The sequence below is a fragment of the Oncorhynchus clarkii genome, chromosome 28, assembly GCF_045791955.1.
Source record: "Oncorhynchus clarkii lewisi isolate Uvic-CL-2024 chromosome 28, UVic_Ocla_1.0, whole genome shotgun sequence".
In the NCBI taxonomy this organism is placed as follows: Eukaryota; Metazoa; Chordata; class Actinopteri; order Salmoniformes; family Salmonidae; genus Oncorhynchus; species Oncorhynchus clarkii.
The window spans coordinates 12,370,135-12,398,037 of record NC_092174.1 but is presented as its reverse complement, the minus strand read 5'-3'; the positions used below and the strand labels follow the sequence as shown (position 1 = coordinate 12,398,037).

Sequence of the window (27,903 nt, the reverse complement as noted above, 5' to 3'; positions counted from 1 at the left end):
ATTGCATGCCTTCCCTCCATTTAAGGAAATATCAACCAGTCCTTTCCCTATGACTTCCACATGGTGTGAACAGTCTTTAGACATAGTTTCAGCCTTTTATTCTGAAAAATGAGCGAGAACGATCACATCGCATCAGTGGATGGCTGGGTGCCAGCAGAGTTTTGCATGCGCAACAGCTTGGAGCAGATATTTTCTCTCTCCTATTGAAAAAGCTATGGTCCGGTTTAAATATTTTTTATTGTAAAAACAACCTGAGGATTGATTATAAAAAACATTTGACATGTTCCTACGAACTTCACAGATACGATTTGGAATTTGTCTGCCCATCATGGCTGAGTTCAAATATGCTCTGAAATCAAACTGGTTGACATGAGTACCCTGATATCGGGGAATTTGTGCCATTCTGAAAAAATTGTTAGATGCACGAGCCTGTGGATTTCTGAACAAAACACGCCAACAAAATGGAGGTATTTGGATATAAAAATACTTTTTATCAAACAAAAAGGAACATTTATTGTGTAACTGGGAGTCTCGTGACTGCAAACATCCAAAGATCAAAGGTAAGCGATTCATTTTATTGCTTTTCTGACCAATCTACTTTGCTGTTTGTAATGTTTTGTCTGCTGAGAGAGATTTCCTAACTTGAAAACTGTGATAGCTTTTGCTGTAAAGCTTTTTTGAAATTGGACACACCAGGTGGATTAACAACAAGCTAAGATGTGTTTTGCTATAATGCACTTGTGATTTCATTAAAATTAAATATCTTTAGGAATTTAATTTGAATTTGGCACTCTTCAAATTCAGCGGATGTTGGCAAAAATGATCCCGCTAAACAGGATGGCTGCACCAAGAAGTTAATAGAAATAGGCCTATAGCAGCTGGATCAGCTTGAGCTCCCCCTTTATTTAAAGGACTAACCGTGGCTGCCATCCAAGCAATGGGAACCTCCCCTGAGGAGAGAAGGGTTAAAAAGGGTCAGAGATAGGCTTGGCAATGATAAGGGGAGCAACCTTAAATAAGAAAGGGTCTAAACCATCTAAATCAGATGTTGTTGGGTTTTTTTTTGGGGGGGGGGGGGGGGTCAAGTTTAAGGAGCTCCTTTAGAACCTCGTCAGTGACCGCCTGCAGGGAGAAACTTTGTAACGCGGCAGGGGGGAGGGGAAAAGAGGGAGAAGCATCGGGGATAGTCGCATTGGAAGGGGTGGGAGATCGGGAAATGTTGGACGGGCAGGGAGTCATGGCTGAGTCAAATAGGAATCCTGACTTAATGAAGTGGTGATTGAAGAACTCAGCCATGTGCTTCTTGTCAGTAACAACCACAGCGTCAACATTAAGGGACACGGGCAGCTGTGAGGACGGTTTATTCTCCAGGTCTTTAACCGTTTTCCAGAACTTCTTGGGGTTAGACCCACAGAGCGAGCACTGCTCCTAAAAGTAACCAACTTTGGCCTCCCGGATAGCCTGAAGTGCACTTATTTCTCATTTGCCTGAACTAGAGCCAGTAGGCCTGAGTATACGTGTGCCGGGCCTTGTGCCAAATGCAATTCTTGAGGTGGAGTAACTCTGCAAGATCAGTCAAACCAGGGGCTGAACCTGTTTTTAAATTATCTTTATGGGGGTGTGTTAATATCATTGAAGAGATTAAAAAAAGAAGGTTCAAGCATCCTCGACAGAGGGGAACAAGCATATTCTATACCAATTTACAGAGGCCAGGTCATGAAGGAAGGCTTGCTTATTAAAGGTTTTTAGCAAGCGTCTTTGACAAATCAGGACATTTCACTGAGCAGCCATTACGAATACAGCCTGTAAAACAGTGATCACTAAGGGTATTACAGAAAGACTGGTACCCATCAGGATTATTTGTGAGGATAACGTCAAGAAGAGTAGCTTTTCTGGGTGTTTGGAGTCACATCTTGCAGGATTGGTAATAATGAGAAAGATGGGAGTCTTGCTTTAGGACTTGGTCAGGTGGTTTAAGCATGTCCCAGTTTAGGTCACCTAGCAGGAAAAATTCAGACTTAGTGTAAGGGACCAGGAGAGAGCTTAGGGCAGGTAGGGTACAGGCCAGTGCTGATGGAGGACGATAACACCCCGCAACAGTCAATGAAGAGCCATTTGAAAGTTTAATGCTTAAAACCAGTGAATCAAATTGTTTGGGGACAGACTTGGTGGTGACAACCGAGCACTGAAGGTAATTCTTGGTAAAGATAGCCAGATCTTCCAAAGGTGGGGGAGTGGCTATAACCTTTTTCGGCAAGACAGAAAGGTTAACATCAGTATTCAAAATACTCTTAACCACATCTCAGTACTGACCAACATCTGGATTGGAGCTGGGAACCCACACTTTCAATTGATCAATTTTAGGTCAAAAGTTCAGTGTTAACGTGCAGAAAATCCAGGCTTTTACAAGAGCAGAAAAAAAGTGAAACAGAGAGCACAAGTCAATTGGGGCTAGCAACAGTAGATGGGCCATGGTGTACATCATCAACGGTATTACAATCAAGGCACGGAGAGGACAGGGAGAGCACTGCAGTGTTGATTTATGACATTTGAATGTGCATTTGATGGCAACAGGATCATATTGTACAGCAATTTCATCAGGTAACAGGAATACAAAGCCGGCGAGTGGTTAGAACAGGATGGGGGGCTAAAAGTATGTAGCCAATAGTCAGTCCCAAGTGTGGGAACAAACAGTCTGTCCCACGGTAGGGCAAACAAGAAGGTTCAGTCACCAAAGCAAGCAGGAGCCATGAGGCAAATCGCAAAGTGTACAAGAAAAAAAAAATTGCGACTTGGGGCTAGCCATTGTAAGTTCAGAGTCACTCGTCCCAACAGTGCCTGTGTGCTGAAGGCAAGCGAAAGCTTGGTAGGGAGGGGGGGAGTGTGGTGGGGGTACCTGTACCAGACAGGGGAGACAAGCCAGGGCAGATGGTGAACAGATCGCCAGGTGGAATCCAAGCAGCAGTGCAGTAGGCAGCGGGAGTAGGAAGCTTTACTTCTGGAGGCAGATTTCTTGAAGAAAATGCCAGTGGATGGCCCTGAAAAAGCAAGAGCGTGCTTCAAGGTCTCTGGATTTGGGAAGGGTAGCCTGCCATGTGTTTGGCTCAAAGGTGCCGACACTTCATGCCTAGGTTGTAGGTTTGGAGTTTTGATCTGGAGTGAAGGTTATGCTGTGGACGGTAGCATCAAGTAAACTAAAACAAATCAAAAACGATCTTATTGTAAAAAACATGTTGAAAAGTGTGAGAGCTCACATGCAGCTGTGAGCCTTACCTTAGCATTCAGTCCTTTTAAAGTAAAATATATCATAGTAATGTATTTTCTTCTTGCCTTTTGAAAATAAAAGACAGCCTCAGACTAGACATCACACACTCAGCCTCAGACTAGACATCACACACTCAGCCTCAGACTAGACATCACACACTCAGCCTCAGACTAGACATCACACACACTCAGCCTCAGACTAGACATCACACACACTCAGCCTCAGACTAGACATCACACACACTCAGCCTCAGACTAGACATCACACACACTCAGCCTCAGGTTGGATGGTGTTCTCAGGTTTCTGTTTGTTTGCCAGAGCATTTGCTGTATAGTTTGAGAATAATAATCATTGGTGGTAGGAAGCTCTTCAGGTAATTCCATCAAAAAAAAAAAAAAAAAAAAAAAAAAAAAAAAAAAAATCAGGTTGTAGGATTGGAGTGAACGTTGTAGTAGCGGGTAGCATCCTGCACGTGTCCCTGCCAAAAAAATCCAAGTTCAACTAAATATTTTTTTCTCAAAACATGCTGAAAAATGCAGGAGCTCATCTGCTCATGACCGCGGTGATAATAAATTATTACCATAGGTTATTTATCATACCATCTGGTAGTGCCGGTCTTAATTGAATCAAATCGTTGGAAAAAAGCTAGCTAGCTACAGTCTCCAGCTAGCTAACTACAGTAGCAAGGCTAATTGAGGCTATTTTGCTGTCATAGGTCATTGTCTACAACAACAGCATCCCTGTTGGTTGATCATTGTAGCCTACTCATCCTCATTTAGCCAATTTAAAATTTCAGAATTAAAGATTTTGAATCAATGCAAAATGGAGTTCACTTACTCTACAGAGCCTGACTGTAGCACCACTTTGAATTAACAAAAACAACAAGCTACACCTATTTAAAGTGTGTAGACTACCTGTGCATCTTTTATAATGGGGCACACATAAATACTGCAATAAAACTGCCATTTTTTTTTTTTTAAATACATGGAATGTAATAGTATATCCTTGTAGGCTATGTAGAAGTGTCACATAGATCATTTAACTTTAAACAGAGCAAAAATATTAAAATAAAAAAAACTCCCATGTAGCCTAATCAAATACTAAAGGCTGTTCAGATATTCAATATAACTGCCCATCCCTAACATGGATTGACTCTACTATGAAGGTTGAGAGGGAGGAAAGTAATTAAAGACATTTGAGACACTGTTGATCAAATGCAATACTATAATTATTTATTGGGAAAATATTTTTTTTAAATAAAATGTAAAGGTACACGCCACCCTTTTCATCTCAACAAAGAGTAAAAAAGGTCAAACAAAAGTATACTCGAGATTCTGTCAGTACAGGTGTGTGCAAACAGAGACAACCACCATAATCCATGCAAATCCATGTCCTGCATGACACAGAACATGGTGTATCAGAGACACAATCAAGTAACCTTGTCCCACCATTTTGAGATGTGATTAATATATCAGTTGACCATGTGAACGAGTAAACGAGGTGCCCAAATGGTATGTACACAAAAACAGTGAGAGAAACACACAAGAGGACAAATGGGTGGATACTCGGGTATAGGCAAATGTTACAAGAGCTTTTCCCTTCGTGGATCAAATATAATCACTGTCCTGACGTAGGATTAAAGTAAGTGACTGACATCCGGCCAAGGAAGAAGACGTCATTATGAAACACCGGTTTGCCATCCAATGTAATTAGATTAGAACCAGAATCACTATGAAATTAAAAAAGAAACCAACTTTCGAGTAATAGCTTATTGTCTTGAACGATTATTCAACTAAATCATTGGTTTGCCTAGGTTACCATTAGACACACTAATGGGAACTTAGGTGTTTTCAAATGTGTTCTGAAACTGATATTAAAGATATGTTAAACTACAAATAAGTAGCCTGCATATTCATAGGTTGTCGAGTGTACCAAAATAAACAAATCTATATACACATTATTCTTTGCAGAATTTTTTGCTGTAGCCTAAACGAGCGCTTTCCATTTTGAAGGCACGTAAACATTGGAACAACACTCACCGTCGAGAAGTCAACTTCAAAGCGACAATTGTGAAGAATGTCAACACCACAGGACACTCGCAAAGTTCTTTCGCGTACAAAAAACCCGCTTGATATTGATAAAATGTTACCGATAAAATTGTAACAACCCACCGCATTCGTTTCTTTGTTACTTCATAATCGCTCGAGCACAGAGGCAGGCCTAATCTCAATTTTATTTTCCTCGCGTCCTCGCTCGTCACCTCCTTCTCAAAACCAATTGGATGAGAAAGCCAGAGGTCCCGCCCCATTGACCTTTTCCTCCAATGGGTTTTGAGAAGGAGGCTAGGAGAGAGGACGCGAGTGGGGACATTTGAGAAACGACCACAGTCAATGAGATTTGAATGGATGTCAATATTCATTCAATGAGGGGATTCATTTATTCTTGTCCGGGTAAATTTTGCATTGGGGGGAAGTTGATTGAACTAAGTTTTGGACCTTGGCTGCCTACCGGGCGTGGGCAAGGTGTCGGTTCAAAGCCCACGGCGAAGTTGGTTCAAAACAAAAGTGAGGTTAGCACATTAGCACATGGAGTAATGAGTATGATTCTTTGTTTTCTCATGCAAAAGTACTTTATCTGCCTTCCCAATGAAAACGAATTTTAATTCAAACATGGGAACGTGATGTATGTTTCTGGACGATGCACCATATGCTGCCTTGTTGACAATATGACCGAGCGTAGATTACTATTCGATTTGAGATGGGCGCTTCTCGCCGCTTTGTCGTAATACGGAGCTCCGAGGAATGCTTTGACGCAGTGTGGATGCTTGTATCGCTTTATCATAAGTATATAATCAATGACGTCAAAAGCTTCATTTGATCACGTGATTTTTCAAACCTGCTCGTTGCAATAATGCAAGATTCAGATTTCGCAGTGGTTCTGGTGCTTTCTTCGATTCCAAGCTGCTTTCAAACAACGACCTCCACTGGACACCGTACATACAAATATATAAACACAACATGCAACGATTTTACTGTTACAGTTCATATAAGGAAATCAGTCAGTTGAAATTAATTCGTTGGGCCCTAATCTATGGATTTCACATGACTGGGGCGCAACCATATTGTTTTGAAAAGTAGGGAGACAAAGATCTATGATTGATTAATTAATTGATCTTCAGAACCTCTTCCATGGTTGTGTGGATGACCTGACGGCCCATCGCTCGGGTTGGAAACGTACATCCTCTTTGCATCGAGTTATGGCTAAAGAGAGCACCACTGAAGCCTACATAGTTTACAGCGGGATTTACAGTGTACAAAACATTAGGAACACCTGCTCTTTCCATGACAGCCTCACCGGGTGAATGCTATGATCTCTTATTGGTTACACCTGTTAAATCCACTTCAATCGGTGTAGATAAAGGGGAGGAGACAGGTTAAAGAAGGATACTTAAGCCTTGAGACATGGAGTGCATGTGTGACATTGAGAGGGTGAATGGGCAAGACAAAATATTTAACTGCCTTTGAAAATGGTATGGTAGTAGGTGCCAGGCGCACCTGTTTGAGTGTGTCAAGAACTGCAACGCTGCTGGGTTATTCACACTCAGTTTCCCATGTGTATCAAAAATGGTCCACCACCCAAAGGACATCCAGCCAACTTGACAACTGTGGGAAGCATTTAAGTCAACATGGGCCACCCTCTCTGTGGAATGCTTTCAACGCCTTGTAGAGTCCATGCCATGATGAATTGAGGCTGTTCTAAGGGCAAAAAGGGGCGCAACTCAATATTAGGAAGGTCTTCCTAATGTTTTGTACACACAGTGTATACAGTCGTCACATTGGCTTTGCTGACACCTTGTGGAGAAATGGAGTAGAACAGTGTAAAACAGGGTCAGAATAAAATGGCCTATAGCCTTCAAGAAAATCCAGTCCATTTTTTCAGAACAAACATGACCTTCCTTTCCTGTGCTTCTAGGCCATAAGAAAAAATTAAGCAAACAAGCAATGGGAGTTGCAATCTGGTTTTTATTGACTTTTGTACAAAAAGGACAAAAAGGAGGTATACATAGATGGCAAAGAATAGGCCACATTAATTTCACCAGCTTAAACCAAACAAATAGGAGGGGGGGTACTGGCTGATTTAAGAGGGAAAACAATCAACAAAACAACATTCCAAAAAAATCAGTTCACTGAAATGTTTTACATATAGTAATCACATTTCTCCTTGAAGTATTGAGTCAGGCAAAAACATGGACATGAATGAGTAAGCATATTTCTCTAGCCCAGATATCAATTGGGCAGCATGGTAGTCATGTCAACCTGGACCCCTATTGACTACGAAATAACATTGATAGAGAGCTGAGAAGTAGATTCTTGAGTTACTAGTTCTCCAGTACCGTACCATAAAAATGTACGCCTACTTTTCCAAACTGTGTAAACTGTAGCTTGGCTGTATAAAATCTGTATACACTCCCTGGCAGACTCTGGTTTTTGCCAATAGAGAAGCCATATGGGACCCACCATGATGGCATCCACAGTGTTAAATGGATTAGTCTTTAGTGGCATGGTTGAGGTATTGCCAACCTACTAACCCAAGACTATGTGGGGATAAGTCATGAAACTGCAGACCTGCTGGTCTGTGTAGTGTTTTGTTTTCAATACAACAGAGCCATCTTGAGTGGAGTGGAAGCGTAGTGGCATTGAGCCCCATCTCTTAGATAGCAGCACGGGGCAGTCACTAAAGTCTAACAGATCACATTATATGCAAGTCTACGCTCCACTACAAAATACATCACAGTTATGTACTGTTACTAGTTATTCAAGTCACAGTATGACTGTCAGGGCAATGATAGTAACAAAAACAGCTAGGCTATAGTCTGTGGGAAAAGGACTCCACAGTACAGTTGTTCTATACAGTATACCAGTGGATAGGAAAAAAGACTCTTGAAATTGGCCTGACAAAATGAGCAACTACCATAGGCAGAGGCCTCGGGTCAAAACTTCAATGTACAGAAGGATATTTACAACCATCTAAACGATGCGCACCATAATCCAATGTAGCCTCTGCACTGTCGGAAGGTCTTCAGTCATGAATCCAGAGCCTGAATCAGTTTCAAATAGTTCAGGGTGACTTGAACGCCAAAACATCACCTTGTCATAATATTGACATTAATATAATATTCATTTATATTACGCTCCATCACTGTTTTTTTCCCCTACTAAATACCAGATTGAGAATTTGTAACAAAGACCAGATAGGATGCAGGAGCCTACACAGTTAGATATACAGGATACTATCGCTTGAAGATGGCTGGAGAGCAAATTCAAATGTAAAAATCAGATTGAGGGGAATTTACACACACACAAAAATATATATAATTCTGAAAAATAATACTTTGACATAAAATCAAAGACTGTCTTTCAGCACCAAGGCTTGCATGATGTAAAATGAAATACAAATTGTATAATATAAAACTTGAACAAAAATAAAAATATGTCAACACACCATGTTGCAACAGGTTCAAACATCTTACAATTTGTACACAAATGCAGTCAAACAAATAATTTGCAACTATAAACTACAGTATTTATAACACATGGACCTAAGCAAAATACACACAATAGTTGATATGCATATGTATTATATACACATGAATATCCTTCACAAGATGAAGTACTCTGAACTGTACAGTATCTGCAATGGGAACTGCTGAGCAAAACACCGTTTTTGCATATGCAGTAATACTATTCTGATAATACAAGATTAAAATGTCCACAAGAAAATGTTAAGCACATAACCCAAAAGGCCACAAAAAAAAAGTGTATAAAACTTCAGTTGGGAGCCACTGGTAGGGAAGGGCTACTGTGTAGCAGCTGGTGTGGCTCACTGCTTTGCCTTGCTCCCAACCGCAGTAATCTACATGATTAACTTTTAGTGGAGGGCACTCACTACCTCTGGAGTAGATATCAGGGCAGTTCGCTTTCACCTCACACACACATACACGAACACACACAAACACAGAGTCAAATGCACATCGACCCACAGTCACCATCCAAATCTCACACGAAAGGTTGGGAGAGATGATGGAATGACATTGACACTTCCTGACTTCCAACATTTAACAAATTGTCTTCAAGTAGCGGCGTCACACCGGTAGACAGACCTCTAACCAGCTAAGTGTTGGTACCTGTTGGAAAGACTCGCACCCTATCTAGATCAAAGAAATCCTGTGCACTCACGAGAGACAACCATGTCCCTCCCAATGACTAGTATCAGAGAAACTATACCATTATACAAAACACTGGATAAGCGTCTGTGGCATGTGTTGTGATCAGCGGCGATCCCTAGTCTTGTGCACCATATGCATTGCTTCAGACTATAAAGGGGTAACTCTGGCCTTCAGGGGAATGCTTGAAGACAAACTCGTTGCAGTACATGAAATGTTCGCTTGCTATTCTCTTATCATATAGCTAGCTAGAGATCTTAAATTATCTGGGGGGGGGAAAGAAAGAAACGGTGCCTAAATCTTTTTTTTTATTTTTAAGAACCATCTCTCTATATATATATTTTGTTTTTACAATGGCATGTTATAGAAAGATAGACACTTTTTGTGCTATTTCACTTGTTTTTGAGAAACGTAGGCCAACCAGTGAGTCACTTCCTCATTCATTATTGTGCAGTACGGGGGCTCTGAAAAAACATGAACAAAATGCTCCATAAACACCCAAATACGTCATTTTAGAAATGGAAATGCTCTCAGTATAGTGACGCAGGTCTTTAGATGTTGTACACATGAAATTGTCATTCCGAACATTATCTATAAACGTTATATTCCATTTTATTGTGACTCAAGCCATACTTATCCGTCCATTCTAGCAGCAGGCTACCAAAGAATGAAACAGCTGGATAGGGGAAGGAGCTCGAGTCGCCGCAAAGTGGAATATAACGTTGCAGATAAAGTTTGGAATGAAAATGACGTATTTGGATGTTTTTGGAGCATTTGTTCATGTTTTTTTTCAGCGACATTGAGGAAGTGACACTGGCCGGGGGTAAGTTTCTCAAAAACAAGTGAAATAGCCAAAAAAGTGTCTGGATCCTTCTATAGCGTACCATTTAGAGATGGTTGTAAAAACGTAAAATTGTCCTTTAAAAACAACTTCCCTCGCCAATGTTTGTTTGACATTCCTTAAACACCAAGCTTGGGTTCAAGCTGCTGAAACAAAGCATGCACAGCTTGTTTCAAACATTAGCTTGCATCAGGGATGGACAACTTTTATGGGGGGTGGGAGCTACACAAAAAAATGGGATGGGCTGCAGTTGCTCACAGGTCTGCATACCCACATCCATACCCCCCCCCATGTCACTTTGTTAGCATAACATTTTAGCAGCCCCCCCCTTGACAGAGACTAAGTTTTAGAGTACATTTTTTTGCAACTTCATAAACTATCTCATGCCATTCTAATCATCTTGCCATGGGACAGAGAGGAAAATGAGCTGTTTTACACCCCATTTCCTGTCATTCTACACATTTGGCCATGGTGTGTAGAGAAATGTTATCTGAGTGAAACTGAGAGACTAGCACCATGCCCAGACCGGACGTGCGAGTGCGCAATTGATTTTGTCCCCCCCCCCCCCCACACCAAACGTGATCACGACACGCAGGTTGAAATAACAAAACAAACTCAACCAATTATATTAATTTGGGGACAGGTCAAAAAGCATTAAACATTTATGGCAATTTAGCTAGCTAGCTTGCTGTTGCTAGCTAATTTGTCCTGGGATATAAATGTTGAGTTGTTATTTTACCTAATACACAATTAATCCACACATAAAACGGTCAACAGAATCGTTTCTAGTCATCTTTCCTCTTTCCAGGCTTTTTCCTTCTTTGGACTTTTATGGCAATTGGCATCTAACTTTCATAGCATTACCACGACCGACCGACTTCAGTTCATCTTTCAATCACCCACGTGGGTATAACCAATAAGGAGATGGCACGTGGGTATCTGCTTCTATAAACCAATGAGGAGATGGGAGAGGCAGAACTTGCACCGCGTTGAGCGTCACAAATAGAACTGACTTCTATTTTAGCGATTGGCAACGCAGATGTTCGTTGGCGCGCGCGAGCAGTGTGGGTGCAATGATTGAATAACATGTATGTGTAAATGTATTTTGCAACACAAGCAGTGTGGTCAGCATGTAACAAAATCAATGCGGGCCCACCAGCCGCTCGACTAACTTACTATTCAAAAAAAAATTTCGCTGACATGGATGGGCTAATTGACTGTCAGTGACTGACATAAGAGAAACTGCTGATGCATTTTGAAATTGCACCTTGTGTATTCTACTATTCTAACTTGCAACAGTAAGTTGAGACCCCGACTGAGTTCGGGGAAGTTGATCCAAGGGCCGCCAATTGCCCATCCCTGGCTTGTATGCTGAATCCTAGGGGAAAAGTGCTAATCTAATCAAATAGAACTACTGGTGGAACATTTTGCAATAAACATTTTCTATAATGCTCAGTGTTGTTATGACACCTGTTTTTTTTAACCAATTGTTTTCTTGCATTCCCCTTTCAGATTGTCATCTCCGTACAGGCTAAAGCAGATTAGTTTCATTCTACAGAGAGACAGACTAAACTCTTTAAGGCCACAAAATGATTTCCGTCTTTCTTTGAGACTGTTTGACAGGCTCTGTAAAGGTCTGACCCAACGATCTCTCGCCGTCCCTCTCTCTTCTTCCCACCCCATCCTTTCTCTATCATCCCAGACCATAGCGCCCCCTTGTGGGGTAGGCTTAGGGGGGGTTGGGGTTGTTGGTGGGGAATTAGTGGGGGAGCTCTTCTTCTTTCTTCTTGGTTCTGGTCAGTATCGGTTTTCCTTTGGTCTCCATCTTAGATATCCCCAACCAAGTCAGTCACTTCCTACTTCCTCTCCACACAGGAAGGGGAGGGGCTAGCGTTGGAGCAGGTAGACCACCATCTCGTAGGTGGACATCATTATAGCAGTGTTGGGGATTTGGCGGACCAGATGGGTGGTGAGACCGCGGTACAGGGCGCGGTAGCCCTCCTCCTTAGGTACTGTCAGCAATGTCTGGAAGAAGGAGCGGTACTTGCTGCCCTCCTCTCGTAGCCGGGTGCGGATCACCTCTACAAAGGAAGAGGCAAGAGGGGGTAGAGAAGAGGGGACTAACTTAGAACATGGACACAACAGTATAGAAATTCCGGACGGATACGATAGACAATATTTTCTTCAACATGATGAACGTTACCAATACTAATATGGAAAAAAAGAAAATAATTTTTCCTCCCCGTGAGATGGGAGCAACAACCAAATTCTGTATTAATAACCATGATTCGTTTGAACTTTTTTAAATAATAAAACAGAATCAAAGATATGATCTGAATACATTGTCTTAATTTGTCTTTTCTTTTAATTTATTCTTTGAGGTCACATAATAAATAGAAATGGAAGGTGTAGGTGCATACCGTGGGGGTAGGCGATGGAGGTGGCGCAGGTCTTGGACGTGGCGGCTGCCAGCATCATACCCACAAAATCTGAGGCGTCTTTCACCGACTCATCCTCGTCCTGATCCATGCTGGCCTGGGCCTTGGACTCCATCAGCTTGCGCTTGATGCTCTCGTAGATGACAAAGTGGATGACTGTCTCGGAGATGCCGGCGTACGAGGCAGACATACCGCGGTAGAAGCCCCGCCAGCCCTCCGTCTGGTAGACCCGCCGCATGCACTCGAAGGCATTCATGCGCCGCTCGCCACGGTTCCTGTTGTAAAAACATGTAGCGTGTGAGTAAATATAATAGTTGAACATAGCAAAAAAGGTATGCAAAAGGATTTTTGATCATATAGTAAACAGGAAACATTTGGCAGGTAATAATTGAAAAGGGATTTGCAAAGTCCAATAAAGTATATGCAATACTACTCAGAATAACACCCTTTCCCCTAGTACCATGAGTCAATGCAATATGAAACTAGTCAAATAAGCATGACAACCCATAACATAGTTAGAGAACCAGTAAAATATGAAACAGCTGGGGAATAGCATAAGCTAAGGGGGAAACTAACTTTTTAAAAATGTAAAATCGGCCGATGGCCTAGATTCAGACTCCCTGCTAAGTGCTTACCTGGCATCCAGTTGCAACCGGGTCTTTATCAGCCAGATGGGATTGGTTGCAGTGATAGCAGTGAACCCTGGGAAGAAGAGTTCAGAGGTTCAGACGGGGAGAGTGACACAGTGTGAAAGACAGCCTATCAAAGGATAAAGATATACACTGGGGGGGGGGGGTATTTCACAAAGCACCAGCAAGGAGTTGGCCAGCTAAGAACATTTCCTCTATTTCCTGGATGATAAAGAAAGAAAAACTTGAATATCGGGAATGATATCACCGACTTAATACTCGCAGTAACCCAACCGAATGACATTAAACTTCAGCTGGCTTTATGAACGAGAAAAAGTACGAGTAAGAACTGAGTGCTGGCCAATCTATCGATCCTGCGTTTGTGAAATACAACCCTGGTGGAAGCTACTTTCCTTCTCAACTGGCCACAGTGTGTAATAGCATTGTTGACATCTTTAAGCTGCGTTTATGAGCCGTTTGTTTACATCTTGGCAATCTCGTAAAACCGTTCCTTATCCCCGGTATTCTGGAATCAGGCCAGAGATGATGTAAAAATGAACTTCATTCATTCAGTCGGCCTTAATCATCGTTCGATTAAGGCAGATGGTTTGTCCTCACAGGATTCCTCAATCAAGATTGTAATACAGCACGGACAACAAAAAAACTCAGCTTAAAGATGGAGCCTAGTCAAAGTATCTAACAATTCATTATCATATCTAGAAGTTGTAACATGTATCTAAGATTTGGCTGTAATTTAATCATAAATACTATTCTTAATTATGTATAAACAAGGTGGGCCTGAATGTCATGTACAGAACAGGCACTATAGAAGTATAATAGCGCTGTTCTATTGTTCCGCCTCCTCAATTCATATTATTATTATTCACTCTGGTTAAGAGTGCCTGATAAAGGACTACCGTATAAATGAGTCAATGAATTTTGTCAAATTTAAATGTGAACATTAGTAGCTAGCTCCCAGATGGGGAGAGCTCAGCCTTACAGTAGGCCTACATATAAATAACAAGTAACTGTGCTGTGTCGTCATGGCGTGAGCCTCAGCTGAAGGCCTCATCGGTTGCCACGGACCATGAGGAAACAAAATGGAGTCTGGCTTTCTTGAATTATTAATGAGGACCTAAGAGGAATAACTGAATATCTCTGAGTAGAGGAGGTCAAGTGGTATTTCCCAGGGGAACTAGGCGTGTGTGTATATACACACAGTGCATTCGGGAAAGAATTTAGACCCCTCAACTTTTCCCACATTTTGTTACAGCCTTATTGTAAAATGGAATAAATTGTTATTTTCTCCACACACACACACACAATAACAAAGCAAAAACAGGTTGACATTTTCATAAGTATTCAGACCCTTTACTCAGTACTTTGTTGAAGCACCTTTGGCAGCGATTACAGCCTTGAGTCTTCTTGGGTGTGACGCTACAAGCTTGGCACACCTGTATTTGGGGAGTTTATCCAATTGTTCACTGCAGATCCTCTCAATCTCTGTCAGGTTGGATGGGAAGCATCACCGCACATCTATTTTCAGGTCTCTCCAGACATGTTCAAGTCCAGGCTCTGGCTGGGCCACTCAGGAACATTCAGAAACTTGTCCCGAAGCCACTCTTGCATTGTCTTGGCTGTGTGCTTAGGGTTGTTGTCCTGTTGGAAGGTGAACCTTCGCCCCAGTCTGAGGTCCTGAGCAGGTTTTCGTCAAGGATCTCTCTGTGCTTTGCTCCGTTTATATTTCCCTCGATCTTGACTAGTCTCCCAGTCCCTGCCGCTGAAAAACATTCAATCTTGGTTTCATCAAACCTGAGAATCTTGCTTCTCATTGTCTGAGTTTTTTGGGTGCCTTTTGGCAAACTTCAAGCGGGCTGTCATGTGTGCCTTTTACTGAGGAGTGGCTTCCGTCTGACCACTCTACCATAAAGGCCTGATTGGTGGAGTGCTGCATAGATGGGAGAACCTTCCAGAAGAACAACCATCTCCACAAAGGAACTCTGGAGCTCTGTCAGAGTGACCATTGGGTTCTTGGTCACCTCCCGGAGGCCCTTCTTCCCGGAATGCGCTCTTGGAAGAGTCTTGGTGGTTCCAAACTTCTTCCATTTAAGATTGATGGAGGACAATGTGTTCTTGGGGACCTTCAATGCTGCAGAAACGTCTTAGTACCCTTCCCCAGATCTGTGACGTGACACAATCCGGTCTTGGAGCTCTACGGACAATTCCTTTGACCTCATGGCTTGGTTTTTGCTCAGACATGCACTGTCAACTTTATATAGACAGGTGTGTGTGCCTTTCCAAATCATGTCCATTTAATTTACCACAGATTGACTCCAATCAAGTTGTATTAACATCGAGGATAATCAATGGAAACAGGATGCACCTGAGCTCAATTGAGTCTCATACAAAAGGGTCTGAATACTTACATTATTTACATATTTGTTTATACATGTGCAAATATATTTGTAAAAACACTGCTTTCGCTTTGTCATTATGGGCTATTGTGTGTAGATTGAGATTAAATTTTGCTTTAGCGATTTTAGAATAAGGCTGTGTAACGTATCAAAATGTGGGAAAAGTCGAGGGGTCTGAATACTTTCCGAATGCACAGAGTACATACAGTACCAGTCAAAAGTTGACACCTACTAATTCAAGGGTTTTTCTTGATTTTTACTATTTTCTACATTGTAGAATAAAAGTGTAGACATCAAAACTATGAAATAAGACATGGCATCGTGTAGCAACCAAACAAGTGTTAAATCAAAATATTTTATATTTATGATTCTTCAAAGTAGCCATCCTTTGCCTTGTCCGCTTTGCACACGCTTGGCATTATTTCAACCAGCATTATGAGGTAGTCACCAGGAATGCATTTAAATTAACAGCTCAAATAAATGCTTCGGAGTTCAAGTAACAGACACATCTCAACATCTGTTCAGAGAGATTGCATGAAATTCATGGTTGAATTGCTGCAAGGAAACCACTACTAAAGGACACCAATAAGAAGAAGAGACTTGCTTGGGCCAAGAAACACTAGCAATGGACATTAGACTGGTGGAAATCTGTCCTTTGGTCTGAGATGTTTGGTACCAACCGCCATGTCTTTGTGAGACGCAGAGTAGGTGAACGGATGATCTCTGCATGTGTGGTTTCCACCGTGAGGCATGGAGGAAGAGGTGTGATGTAGGGGTGCTATGCTGGTGAAACTGTTGGTGATTATTTTATTTTTATATTCAAGGCACACTTAACCAGCATGGCTACCACAGCGTTCTGCAGCGATACACCATCTCATCTGGTTTGCGCTTTGTGGGAGTATCATTTGTTTTTCAACAGGACAATGACCCAACACACCTCCAAGCTGTGCAAGGGCTATTTGGCCAAGAAGGAGAGTGATGGAGTGCTGTATCAGATGACCTGGCCTCCACAATCACCCGACCTCAACCCAATTGAGATGGTTTAGGTTGAGTTGGACCGCAGAGTGAAGGAAAAGCAGCCAACAAGTACTCAGAATGTGGGAACTCCATCAAGACAGTTGGAAAAGCATTCCAGGTGAAGCTGATTGAGAGAATGCCAAGAGTGTGCAAAGCTCTCAAAGGCATAAGGGTGGCTACTTTGAAGAATCTAAAATATATTTTGATTTGTTTAACACTTTTGTTTGGTTACTACATGATTCCATATGTGTTATTTCCTAGTTCTGATGTCTTCACTACTATTCTACAATGTAGAAAATAGTACAAATAAAGAAAAACCCTTGAATGTCTAGTTGTGAGCAAACGTTTGACTGGTACTGTATATAAGTGATACCAAAACATGTATTATTCTTGTGTTATTAATAAGTTGCTTATACTAATGTGGGTCTGAATGAGTTTTCAATCCGAGAGACCAATGAATCCCCTGACAATGCATCAAGTCAGTATGTTACTTCACAAGTGAGTGTTATGTCATACACTTTACGAGGTATACGACAAATGTGTAAGGTGCCGGTAATGGTAGTGTGACAATAAGGTGTGCATATTTAAAGACGGACAGAAATCTGGCACATCACGTGTGCTTTGTGCCGTTGTGGTCGAGGCACTGTAATCTCTAAACAACAGAAGTCAAACAAGGCCATTGGAAAATGAACAGAAGTATACATATGCGTCGCTACGTTGCGCCATGAGCTAAGATGCATCTTCTCTAAACAAGTTCTACAGTACAGTCTCGATCTAGAGCCTCTACTGTCTCAAGGGACACCGTCCTAAGGCAACTGCGTGAAGAGGATGAAAAGTCTGCGGAAGAAGAAGAAGAAGTAAAAGAAGAGGAAGAAGAGAGCGTCTATGGCGTGTACTCACAGAGTAGGGGCAAAGCTACTCCGCCTCACAGCTGCAGCTAGAAGCCTGCAGATATGGGGGGGGAGAGGGGGCTGAGGTGGCTGGGGCTGTCCCCCCCCTCACGCAGGGGTGAAAGCTACAGTAAAGCCCTAAAATAGACACAGGCTTTTCTGTACCACAGTCACACACAGGCAGCAGACAACCAACCAACCCACCCACCCACAAATGCATAGATGGGAGAGGAAATTTACCAATCCTACCTAATCCCACTTTTTTTTTCAACAGGAAAAATAGGAGGACAATGCATCACTCCCAACCCACTATCCCCCCCCCCCCCCAACACTTTTTATATAAACAGGTAAGATCCCCCTAAGCCTCCCCACTCCCACATTTGCACTAGAGGTCGACCGATTAATCGGAATGGCCAATTTAATTAGGGCAGATTTCAAGTTTTCATAACAATCGGAAATCGGTATTTCTGGGTGCAGATTTGCGAATTTAAAAAAATATAAAAATGTTTTATACCTTTATTTAACTAGTTAAGTCAGTTAAGAACACATTCTTATTTTCAGTGACGGCCTAGGAACGGTGGGTTAACTGCCTCGTTCAGGGGCAGAACGACAGATTTTCACCTTGTTGGCTTGGGGGATCCAATCCTGCAACCTTACAGTTAACTAGTCCAACGCACTAACGACCTGCCTCTCGCTCGTTGCACTCCACAAGGAGACTGCCTGTTAAGCGAATGCAGTAAGCCAAGGTAAGTTGCTAGCTAGCATTAAACTTATCTTATAGAAAACAATCAATCATAATCACTAGTTACAGTGCCTTGCGAAAGTATTCGGCCCCCTTGAACTTTGCGACCTTTTGCCACATTTCAGGCTTCAAACATAAAGATATAAAACTGTTTTGTGAAGAATCAACAACAAGTGGGACACAATCATGAAGTGGAACGACATTTATTGGATATTTCAAACTTTTTTAACAAATCAAAAACTGAAAAATTGGGCGTGCAAAATTATTCAGCCCCTTTACTTTCAGTGCAGCAAACTCTCTCCAGAAGTTCAGTGAGGATCTCTGAATGATCCAATGTTGACCTAAATGACTAATGATGATAAATACAATCCACCTGTGTGTAATCAAGTCTCCGTATAAATGCACCTGCACTGTGATAGTCTCAGAGGTCCGTTAAAAGCGCAGAGAGCATCATGAAGAACAAGGAACACACCAGGCAGGTCCGAGATACTGTTGTGAAGAAGTTTAAAGCCGGATTTGGATACAAAAAGATTTCCCAAGCTTTAAACATCCCAAGGAGCACTGTGCAAGCGATAATATTGAAATGGAAGGAGTATCAGACCACTGCAAATCTACCAAGACCTGGCCGTCCCTCTAAACTTTCAGATCATACAAGGAGAAGACTGATCAGAGATGCAGCCAAGAGGCCCATGATCACTCTAGATGAACTGCAGAGATCTACAGCTGAGGTGGGAGACTCTGTCCATAGGACAACAATCAGTCGTATATTGCACAAATCTGGCCTTTATGGAAGAGTGGCAAGAAGAAAGCCATTTCTTAAAGATATCCATAAAAAGTGTTGTTTAGAGTTTGCCACAAGCCACCTGGGAGACACACCAAACATGTGGAAGAAGGTGCTCTGGTCAGATGAAACCAAAAGTGAACTTTTTGGCAACAATGCAAAACGTTATGTTTGGCGTAAAAGCAACACAGCTCATCACCCTGAACACACCATCCCCACTGTCAAACATGGTGGTGGCAGCATCATGGTTTGGGCCTGCTTTTCTTCAGCAGGGACAGGGAAGATGGTTAAAATTGATGGGAAGATGGATGGAGCCAAATACAGGACCATTCTGAAAGAAAACCTGATGGAGTCTGCAACAGACCTGAGACTGGGACGGAGATTTGTCTTCCAACAAGACAATGATCCAAAACATAAAGCAAAATCTACAATGGAATGGTTCAAAAATAAACATATCCAGGTGTTAGAATGGCCAAGTCAAAGTCCAGACCTGAATCCAATCGAGAATCTGTGGAAAGAACTGAAAACTGCTGTTCACAAATGCTCTCCATCCAACCTCACTGAGCTCGAGCTGTTTTGCAAGGAGGAATGGGAAAAAATGTCAGTCTCTCGATGTGCAAAACTGATAGAGACATACCCCAAGCGACTTACAGCTGTAATCGCAGCAAAAGGTGGCGCTACAAAGTATTAACTTAAGGGGGCTGAATAATTTTGCACGTCCAATTTTTCAGTTTTTGATTTGTTAAAAAAAGTTTGAAATATCCAATAAATGTCGTTCCACTTCATGATTGTGTCCCACTTGTTGTTGATTCTTCACAAAAAAAATACAGTTTTATATCTTTATGTTTGAAGCCTGAAATGTGGCAAAAGGGCGCAAAGTTCAAGGGGGCCGAATACTTTCGCAAGGCACTGTATCTAGTAATATCATCAACCATGTGTAGTTATTATCTAGCGTGTCCTGCATTGCATATAATCTGACTGAGCATACAAGTATCTAAGTATCTGACTGAGCGGTGGTAGGCAGAAGCAGGCGCGTAAACATTCATTCAAACAGCACTTTCGTGCGTTTTGCCAGCAGCTCCTCGTTGTGCGTCAACCATTGCACTGTTTGACTTCAAGCCTATTAACTCCCGAGATGAGGCTGGTGTAACCGAAGTGAAATGGCTAGCTAGTTAGCCCGCGCTAATAGCGTTTCAAACGTCACTCGCTCTGAGCCTTGCAGTGGTTGTTTCCCTTGCTCTGCATGGGTAACGCCGCTTCGAGGGTGGCTGTTGTCGTTGTGTTCCTGGTTCCAGCCCAGGGAGGAGTGAGGAGAGGGACGGAAGCTATACTGTTACACTGGCAATACTAAAGTGCCTATAAGAACATCCAATAGGGAAATAGTCCTATAATTCCTATAATAACTACAACCTAAAACTTCTTACCTGGGAATATTGAAGACTCATGTTAAAAAAAAAACCCAGCTTTCATATGTTCTCATGTTCTGAGCAAGGAACTGAAACGTTAGCTTTCTTACATAGCACATATTGCACTTTTACTTTCTTCTCCAACACTGTGTTTTTGCATTATTTAAACCAAATTGAACAGGTTTCATTATTTACTTGAGGCTAAATTGATTTTATTGATGTATTATATTAAGTTAAAATAAGTGTTCATTCAGTATTGTTGTAATTGTCATTATTACATTATTTTTGTTTAAATTAAAAAATCTGCAGATTAATCGGTATCTGCCTTTTTGGTCCTCCAATAATCGGTATCGGATTTTTTGGTCCTCCAATAATCGGTATCAGCGTTGAAAAATCATAAATCGGTCAACCTCTAATTTGTACCCACCATTTTGTTAAACCAACAACTAAAGGTGAGAGAAGAAAGGGGTCACACAACATCTCTTCCCCCGACCCCGTGACCTTTCCCGACCCACACCTGTTTTAAATGCAAGAGGACGTCTTGTGTCGTTTCTCTCCCCTACGTTTTGTCAGGTATGTCTTTCTTGGTAAGGGAAAGAAAGAGAAAAATGCAAGTCTGTCGTAAACGGAACATCAGCCCTCTGGTAGAATTCAAATGATGTGCAGGACAAAACAAATAAACATGCGAGGTACACAATAAGAATCCAATATTTTCTTTCAATTATTTTCTTAGCTGATGCTACAGGTGCTATTCCTTGTGTACCATCGTATCATTACCATAATCACTTTCATTGATTCTAAACAGGAGCAATGGGGTCACACACAAAACAAAATTGGGGACAACGTCAATGCTGTCCTAATAAAAAAGGTCAAGTAGTGCAAGAGAGGGTTGAAATGCTAACCTTGTCAAGCTGGTTTATAAAGAATGGCATATAATCTCATATGTATTAATATAGTCTATAAATGACTTAACTTAGAAGGTCTGATTAGCAGTTTTGTGATATGCCAATTCAAGAATACCACCAATCGGGTCTGATAGCATTTTGGACAAAGGATTGTGTGGAGGCCTGACCTCGCAAACAGTCATTTTCCTTTTCTTTTTTACTGGAGTGTCAGTCAGCCTTTTCCTGCTGGGCCCCTTTGTTTCATATCTAAACAAATTCAATGGTGTGGCTTAGTTCCAGTGTTATTACTGCAGTCATCTGCTGTAATGCAGTGTGCTTTAAACTGAATGGAGCCCTCTATTAAAATACATGATAGAGGAGGAGAAGGTATCCATCTGTCTGCACAAAGAGGGTCACCAATGCCGCATTCAAAACAACTGGGAGCTCGTGAATAATGATGAGTGACAAAGTTAGAGTCAAAGGTCATAACCCCAAGACATGCTAACCTCTCACCATTACCATAACAGGGGAGGTTATGGTAATGGTGAGAGGTTAGCATGTCTTGGGGTTATGATCTTTGACTAACTTTGTCACTCATCATTATTCACAATTCATTCAGGATTATCCGTACTCCTGGTAGCATCCACATTAATGTAGAAGTGGTTAGAAAGATAATTTATTTTTCACAATAAAAGTGACTCCAAAGTAACACAATACAGTATTATAATTAATTTCTATTGGTCACAAAATAATCTGAAACACAACCGAAACAAACAAGCAAATGCTTCCAACAAATTGGAAGCAAGCTTGATGTAGTAATTGCGTGCTAGGAATATGTAGCCAAATAATAAACTTCTGACTACTTTATTTATAATAATATTTATGGGTGTCAATTTCGACCCCTACCTTTGAGTTTTACTTGGTAAAAAAATTAAAAAAAGATTCTCTCAGCAATTGCATTTTTTTTAGCATACAATATAGCGTACAGTATTTTAATTATTTATTTTACAGTCATAATTGCTCGTCTATATCAAGGGTGTCAATCATTTCGGACCCCACCGTACAAGGGTGCCATATTTAGGGCACTGAAGGCACAGTGGAGAGCTCCCGTTAGCCGCCTCCTTCAAAGGCGAGGGCGGACGTACATAGCTGAACCACACGTGAGCGACAGATTTACTACGTCTGCTGTGTTCGCTGTTCAAGACTAACGATGTTGAATGGACAAGCCAAATAAGGACACTCAAACCTCTAATAGTGACAAGGTTAGCATTTCCCTTCATATGCCGATTAAAGGAAAATCAAAGTGTGATGTTCATTTCCTTTTTACAGTGGGGGGCGGGGGAGGGTGTAACAGGCTGGTAAAAGGGGGAGGGGGGCAGTGTATCAAGGCGGCGCAATCACATTAAAGTTACAGGAGATACGAGAGCTGCAAACCAGCTGGCCGTGACCTATCATCAGCATCATCATTATTACTAGCATCAATAGCATCATCATCATCATCATCATTAGCATAATGGTCATACCAGTGAAAGGAAATGGGGTGCTACCTGAGGCGTCCGCCCAACAACGTCCGGCCGACGTGTAGCCGCGAGGCGAGGAGACCTCCCGCAGTGAGGCCCCTGACATGTTAGCACCCTGGGGCCCTTTACTACTGTACACACACACACACACACACAGCACAGACAGCGCGTGAAGGGCCACACTCACTGTTTAGCAACCAACTGGTACGTCAACACGATTTAGGGTCCTCCGAAGAGCCTCAAAAGAGACGACAAATGAAGAAACGGGGAAAGGAGAAAAATAACTGGGGGAAGTGGGGGTGGGACAGAAAGCACAACCCAAACTTTGAGGATGTTTCTTTTTTCAAATTGCTGGACCAGCCAGCTAGCTACTGGTAAGTATTATAGTGGTATGTAGTGTATGTTGAGCCTCTGCCATGTTGGCTGTATATCATTGTAGGTTAAAGACAAAGCTATTGAGAGAGAGAGCAGTTAAATATATGAATAGAGGCAGTTAGTACAAAATGCAACAGTTAACTGTGTGCTTTGTCCTTTTCACACTTTTTTTGTATTTTCTAAGTGCTTTGACAAAAGTTTTTTTTTTCACATCTTAAGAAATGCAATATTGAAGAGCAGAATAAGCCGTAACCTCTTCACTGTCATTATAAATATAAAATGAGGTTTGACCGTTTGATCCTGAAAGTCTTCAATTGTGCTTTCGGACAAACCATCTGTGGTTGATATTCAAAACACAAGAAAATGTCCACAACAAGGTATGCCATATAGTGGCAATGTCTAGCACATAGCCGTAGCTGGATATAAGCTAGAGAAATGTTTCTAAAACATTTAATTATCTTCACATGAAAACAGCAACTCCATACACCCCATAACACAATGTAAAAAAAATAAAATAATCTATTTAATTAAATTAAAATGTTACTTTAAAACAAAAAATAAATATTAAAAAATAAACAATAGCCCCTTGATGTTTCTATGTAATCCGTCAAAATAAATAAGTTGCTGGAAATCAATTGTCTAAACAAGTCAACTTTGAAAGCAGCAACAACCAGTAGAAACTGCACTGACCAGATGTTATAGATAGCCGGGGGGGGGGGGGGGGGGGGGGGGTTGTGGAACGACTGTTACCTGCTAGGCCTGCAGACACCATGTGAACTTGCGTGGAGTCAGCCTCAAACACACCGTTCAGCTTCTCCTTGGCAGTGGAGTAAGCTGCAAAGTAGATGGCTCTGTGGAAACAGGAGGAAAATGATACGAGCTAAGAATACCGTGAATCAAACCGGTAACACCGGAACTCTGGGCCGTTTCCAATAAACAATATTTTCTTGGGTCACGATAGTCGATACCAACACAGTAAACGAAAAACATGTTTCCTTCTTGTGAGATTAGGGCAAAATGGCACAGTATAAATGACAGGCAGCGTCCCCTCTGTCCAAATTGACACGGAGTAAATGGCCTGGGACTGATGACATGAGCGATTTCCACTGAAACCAGTTGCCTTCATTTGGGTAGTTGTGTCTGTGTCCCCATGTCACCAACCCACATTAAACCTCCATCTAGGCCTATGTAATGGTCCATTAGGAGGGTTCCTGCGTAGCGCGTACATCTCCACTCCCAGATCACATGCCCTGCTCTAGCTGGAGATTTATTGCCCTTGCAACTCCTACTCTCTCTACTTAACTCAAATCACAGGATTACTCAAGTAGACATTTCCACTGTGGGGGTTTACAACCAACCACCTCAGTGTGCGTTTGTCAGAGGGTAAGCATTACGCAACAGCCGACCTTAGTGATGGTGAAATGGACTGATTTAAAGCCTGTGATGCTGAGTGTGTGCTGTGCTCTGGATGAACAGCTGACTGCCCAGCCAACCATCCAGCCATGCTTGAATGGCCAACAAGATGCTCAGCTCAGCAGCCCGCTGCCAAGGGGAGACAGATCAGCCATTATCTGTCCACAGCTAGAGCACACAGCAGCAGTGTTACTGTAGGCACAGCCTGGTTAGATGAGGTGTCCTGCTGTGTTACTGTAGGAAAAGCCTGGATAGATGTGTCCTGCTGTGTTACTGTAGGCAAAGCCTGGTTAGAGGAGGTGTCCCTGCTGTGTTACTGTAGGCAAAGCCTGGTTAGATGAGGTGTCCTGCTGTGTTACTGTAGGCAAAGCCTGGTTAGATGAGGTGTCCTGCTGTGTTACTGTAGGCAAAGCCTGGTTATAGGAGGTGTCCTGCTGTGTTACTGTAGGCAAAGCCTGGTTAGATGAGATGTTACTGTAGGTAAAGCCTGGTTAGAGGAGGTGTCCCGCTGTGTTACTGTAGGCAAAGCCTGGTTATAAGAGGTGTCCTGCTGTGTTACTGTAGGCAAAGCCTGGTTAGATGAGGTGTTCCTGGTGTGTTACTGTAGGCAAAGCCTGGATAGATGTGTCCTGGTGTGTTACTGTAAGCAAAGCCTGGTTAGAGGAGGTGTCCTGCTGTGTTACTGTAAGCAAAGCCTGGTTAGAGGAGGTGTCCTGCTGTGTTACTGTAGGCAAAGCCTGGTTAGATGAGGTGTTCCTGGTGTGTTACTGTAGGCAAAGCCTGGTTAGATGAGGTGTTCCTGGTGTGTTACTGTAGGCAAAGCCTGGATAGATGTGTCCTGGTGTGTTACTGTAAGCAAAGCCTGGTTAGAGGAGGTGTCCTGCTGTGTTACTGTAAGCAAAGCCTGGTTAGAGGAGGTGTCCTGTTGTGTTACTGCAGGCAAAGCCTGGTTAGAGGAGGTGTCCTGCTGTGTTACTGCAGGCAAAGCCTGGTTAGATGAGGTGTCCTGCTGTGTTACTGTAGGCAAAGCCTGGTTAGATGAGGTGTTACTGTAGGCAAAGCCTGGTTAGAGGAGGTGTCCCGCTGTGTTACTGTAGGCAAAGCCTGGTTAGAGGAGGTGTCCTGCTGTGTTACTGCAGGCAAAGCCTGGTTAGATGAGGTGTCCTGCTGTGTTACTGTAGGCAAAGCCTGGTTAGATGAGGTGTCCTGCTGTGTTACTGTAGGCAAAGCCTGGTTAGATGAGGTGTTACTGTAGGCAAAGCCTGGTTAGAGGAGGTGTCCTGCTGTGTTACTGTAGGCAAAGCCTGGTTAGATGAGGTGTCGTGCTGTGTTACTGTAGGCAAAGCCTGGTTATATGAGGTGTCCCTGCTGTGTTACTGTAGGCAAAGCCGGGTTAGATGAGGTGTCCTGCTGTGTTACTGTAGGCAAAGCCTGGTTAGATGAGGTGTCCCTGCTGTGTAACTGTAGGCAAAGCCTGGTTAGATGAGGTGTCCCTGCTGTGTTACTGTAGGCAAAGCCTGGTTAGATGAGGTGTCCTGATGTGTTGCTGTAGGCAAAGCCTGGTTAGATGAGGTGTCCTACTGTGTTACTGTAGGCAAAGCCTGGTTAGATGTGGTGTCCAGCTGTGTTACTGTAGGCAACGCCTGGTTAGATGAGGTGTCCCTGCTGTGTTACTGTAGGCAAAGCCTGGTTAGATGAGGTGTCCCTGCTGTGTTACTGTAGGCAAAGCCTGGTTAGATGAGGTGTCCTGCTGTGTTACTGTAGGCAAAGCCTGGTTATAGGAGGTGTCCTGCTGTGCTACTGTAGGCAAAGCCTGGTTAGATGAGGTGTCCTGCTGTGTTACTATAGGCAAAGCCTGGTTAGATGAGGTGTCTTGCTGTGTTACTGTAGGCAAAGCCTGGTTATAGGAGGTGTCCTGCTGTGTTACTGTAGGCAAAGCCTGGTTAGATGAGGTGTCCTGCTGTGTTACTGTAGGCAAAGCCTGGTTAGATGAGGTGTCCTGCTGTGTTACTGTAGGCAAAGCCTGGTTATAGGAGGTGTCCTGCTGTGTTACTGTAGGCAAAGCCTGGTTAGATGAGGTGTTCCTGGTGTGTTACTGTAAGCAAAGCCTGGTTAGATGAGGTGTCCTACTGTGTTACTGTAGGCAAAGCCTGGTTAGATGTGGTGTCCAGCTGTGTTACTGTAGGCAACGCCTGGTTAGATGAGGTGTCCCTGCTGTGTTACTGTAGGCAAAGCCTGGTTAGATGAGGTGTCCCTGCTGTGTTACTGTAGGCAAAGCCTGGTTAGATGAGGTGTTACTGTAGGCAAAGCCTGGTTAGAGGAGGTGTCCCGCTGTGTTACTGTAGGCAAAGCCTGGTTAGAGGAGGTGTCCTGCTGTGTTACTGCAGGCAAAGCCTGGTTAGATGAGGTGTCCTGCTGTGTTACTGTAGGCAAAGCCTGGTTAGATGAGGTGTCCTGCTGTGTTACTGTAGGCAAAGCCTGGTTAGATGAGGTGTTACTGTAGGCAAAGCCTGGTTAGAGGAGGTGTCCCGCTGTGTTACTGTAGGCAAAGCCTGGTTATAAGAGGTGTCCTGCTGTGTTACTGCAGGCAAAGCCTGGTTAGAGGAGGTGTCCTGCTGTGTTACTGCAGGCAAAGCCTGGTTAGATGAGGTGTCCTGCTGTGTTACTGTAGGCAAAGCCTGGTTAGATGAGGTGTCCTGCTGTGTTACTGTAGGCAAAGCCTGGTTAGATGAGGTGTCGTGCTGTGTTACTGTAGGCAAAGCCTGGTTATATGAGGTGTCCCTGCTGTGTTACTGTAGGCAAAGCCGGGTTAGATGAGGTGTCCTGCTGTGTTACTGTAGGCAAAGCCTGGTTAGATGAGGTGTCCCTGCTGTGTAACTGTAGGCAAAGCCTGGTTAGATGAGGTGTCCTGATGTGTTGCTGTAGGCAAAGCCTGGTTAGATGAGGTGTCCTACTGTGTTACTGTAGGCAAAGCCTGGTTAGATGTGGTGTCCAGCTGTGTTACTGTAGGCAACGCCTGGTTAGATGAGGTGTCCCTGCTGTGTTACTGTAGGCAAAGCCTGGTT

The 27,903-nt window shown here is 42.8% G+C and overlaps 2 protein-coding genes across 2 annotated transcripts in view; both read right to left on the bottom strand.

Annotated features, from left to right (window-relative positions):
* The window catches only part of LOC139387000 (SPRY domain-containing SOCS box protein 4-like), a 113,569-nt gene extending 108,108 nt beyond the window's left edge, over window positions 1-5,461 (bottom strand). Inside the window, exon 1 of the mRNA XM_071132938.1 lies at window positions 5,305-5,461. The gene's annotated coding sequence lies outside the window, so the exon portion shown is untranslated. The remainder of the gene's footprint in view (window positions 1-5,304) is intronic.
* A 1,808-nt stretch (window positions 5,462-7,269) lies between these two features.
* The window catches only part of LOC139386571 (solute carrier family 25 member 36-A-like), a 33,924-nt gene continuing 13,290 nt past the window's right edge, over window positions 7,270-27,903 (bottom strand). The window contains exons 4-7 of the mRNA XM_071132224.1: window positions 24,176-24,276; window positions 13,403-13,469; window positions 12,750-13,042; window positions 7,270-12,410 (exon numbers count right to left, since the gene is read on the bottom strand). Coding sequence (XP_070988325.1) covers window positions 12,217-12,410; window positions 12,750-13,042; window positions 13,403-13,469; window positions 24,176-24,276 — 655 coding nt within the window. The 3' untranslated portion in view covers window positions 7,270-12,216. The remainder of the gene's footprint in view (window positions 12,411-12,749; window positions 13,043-13,402; window positions 13,470-24,175; window positions 24,277-27,903) is intronic.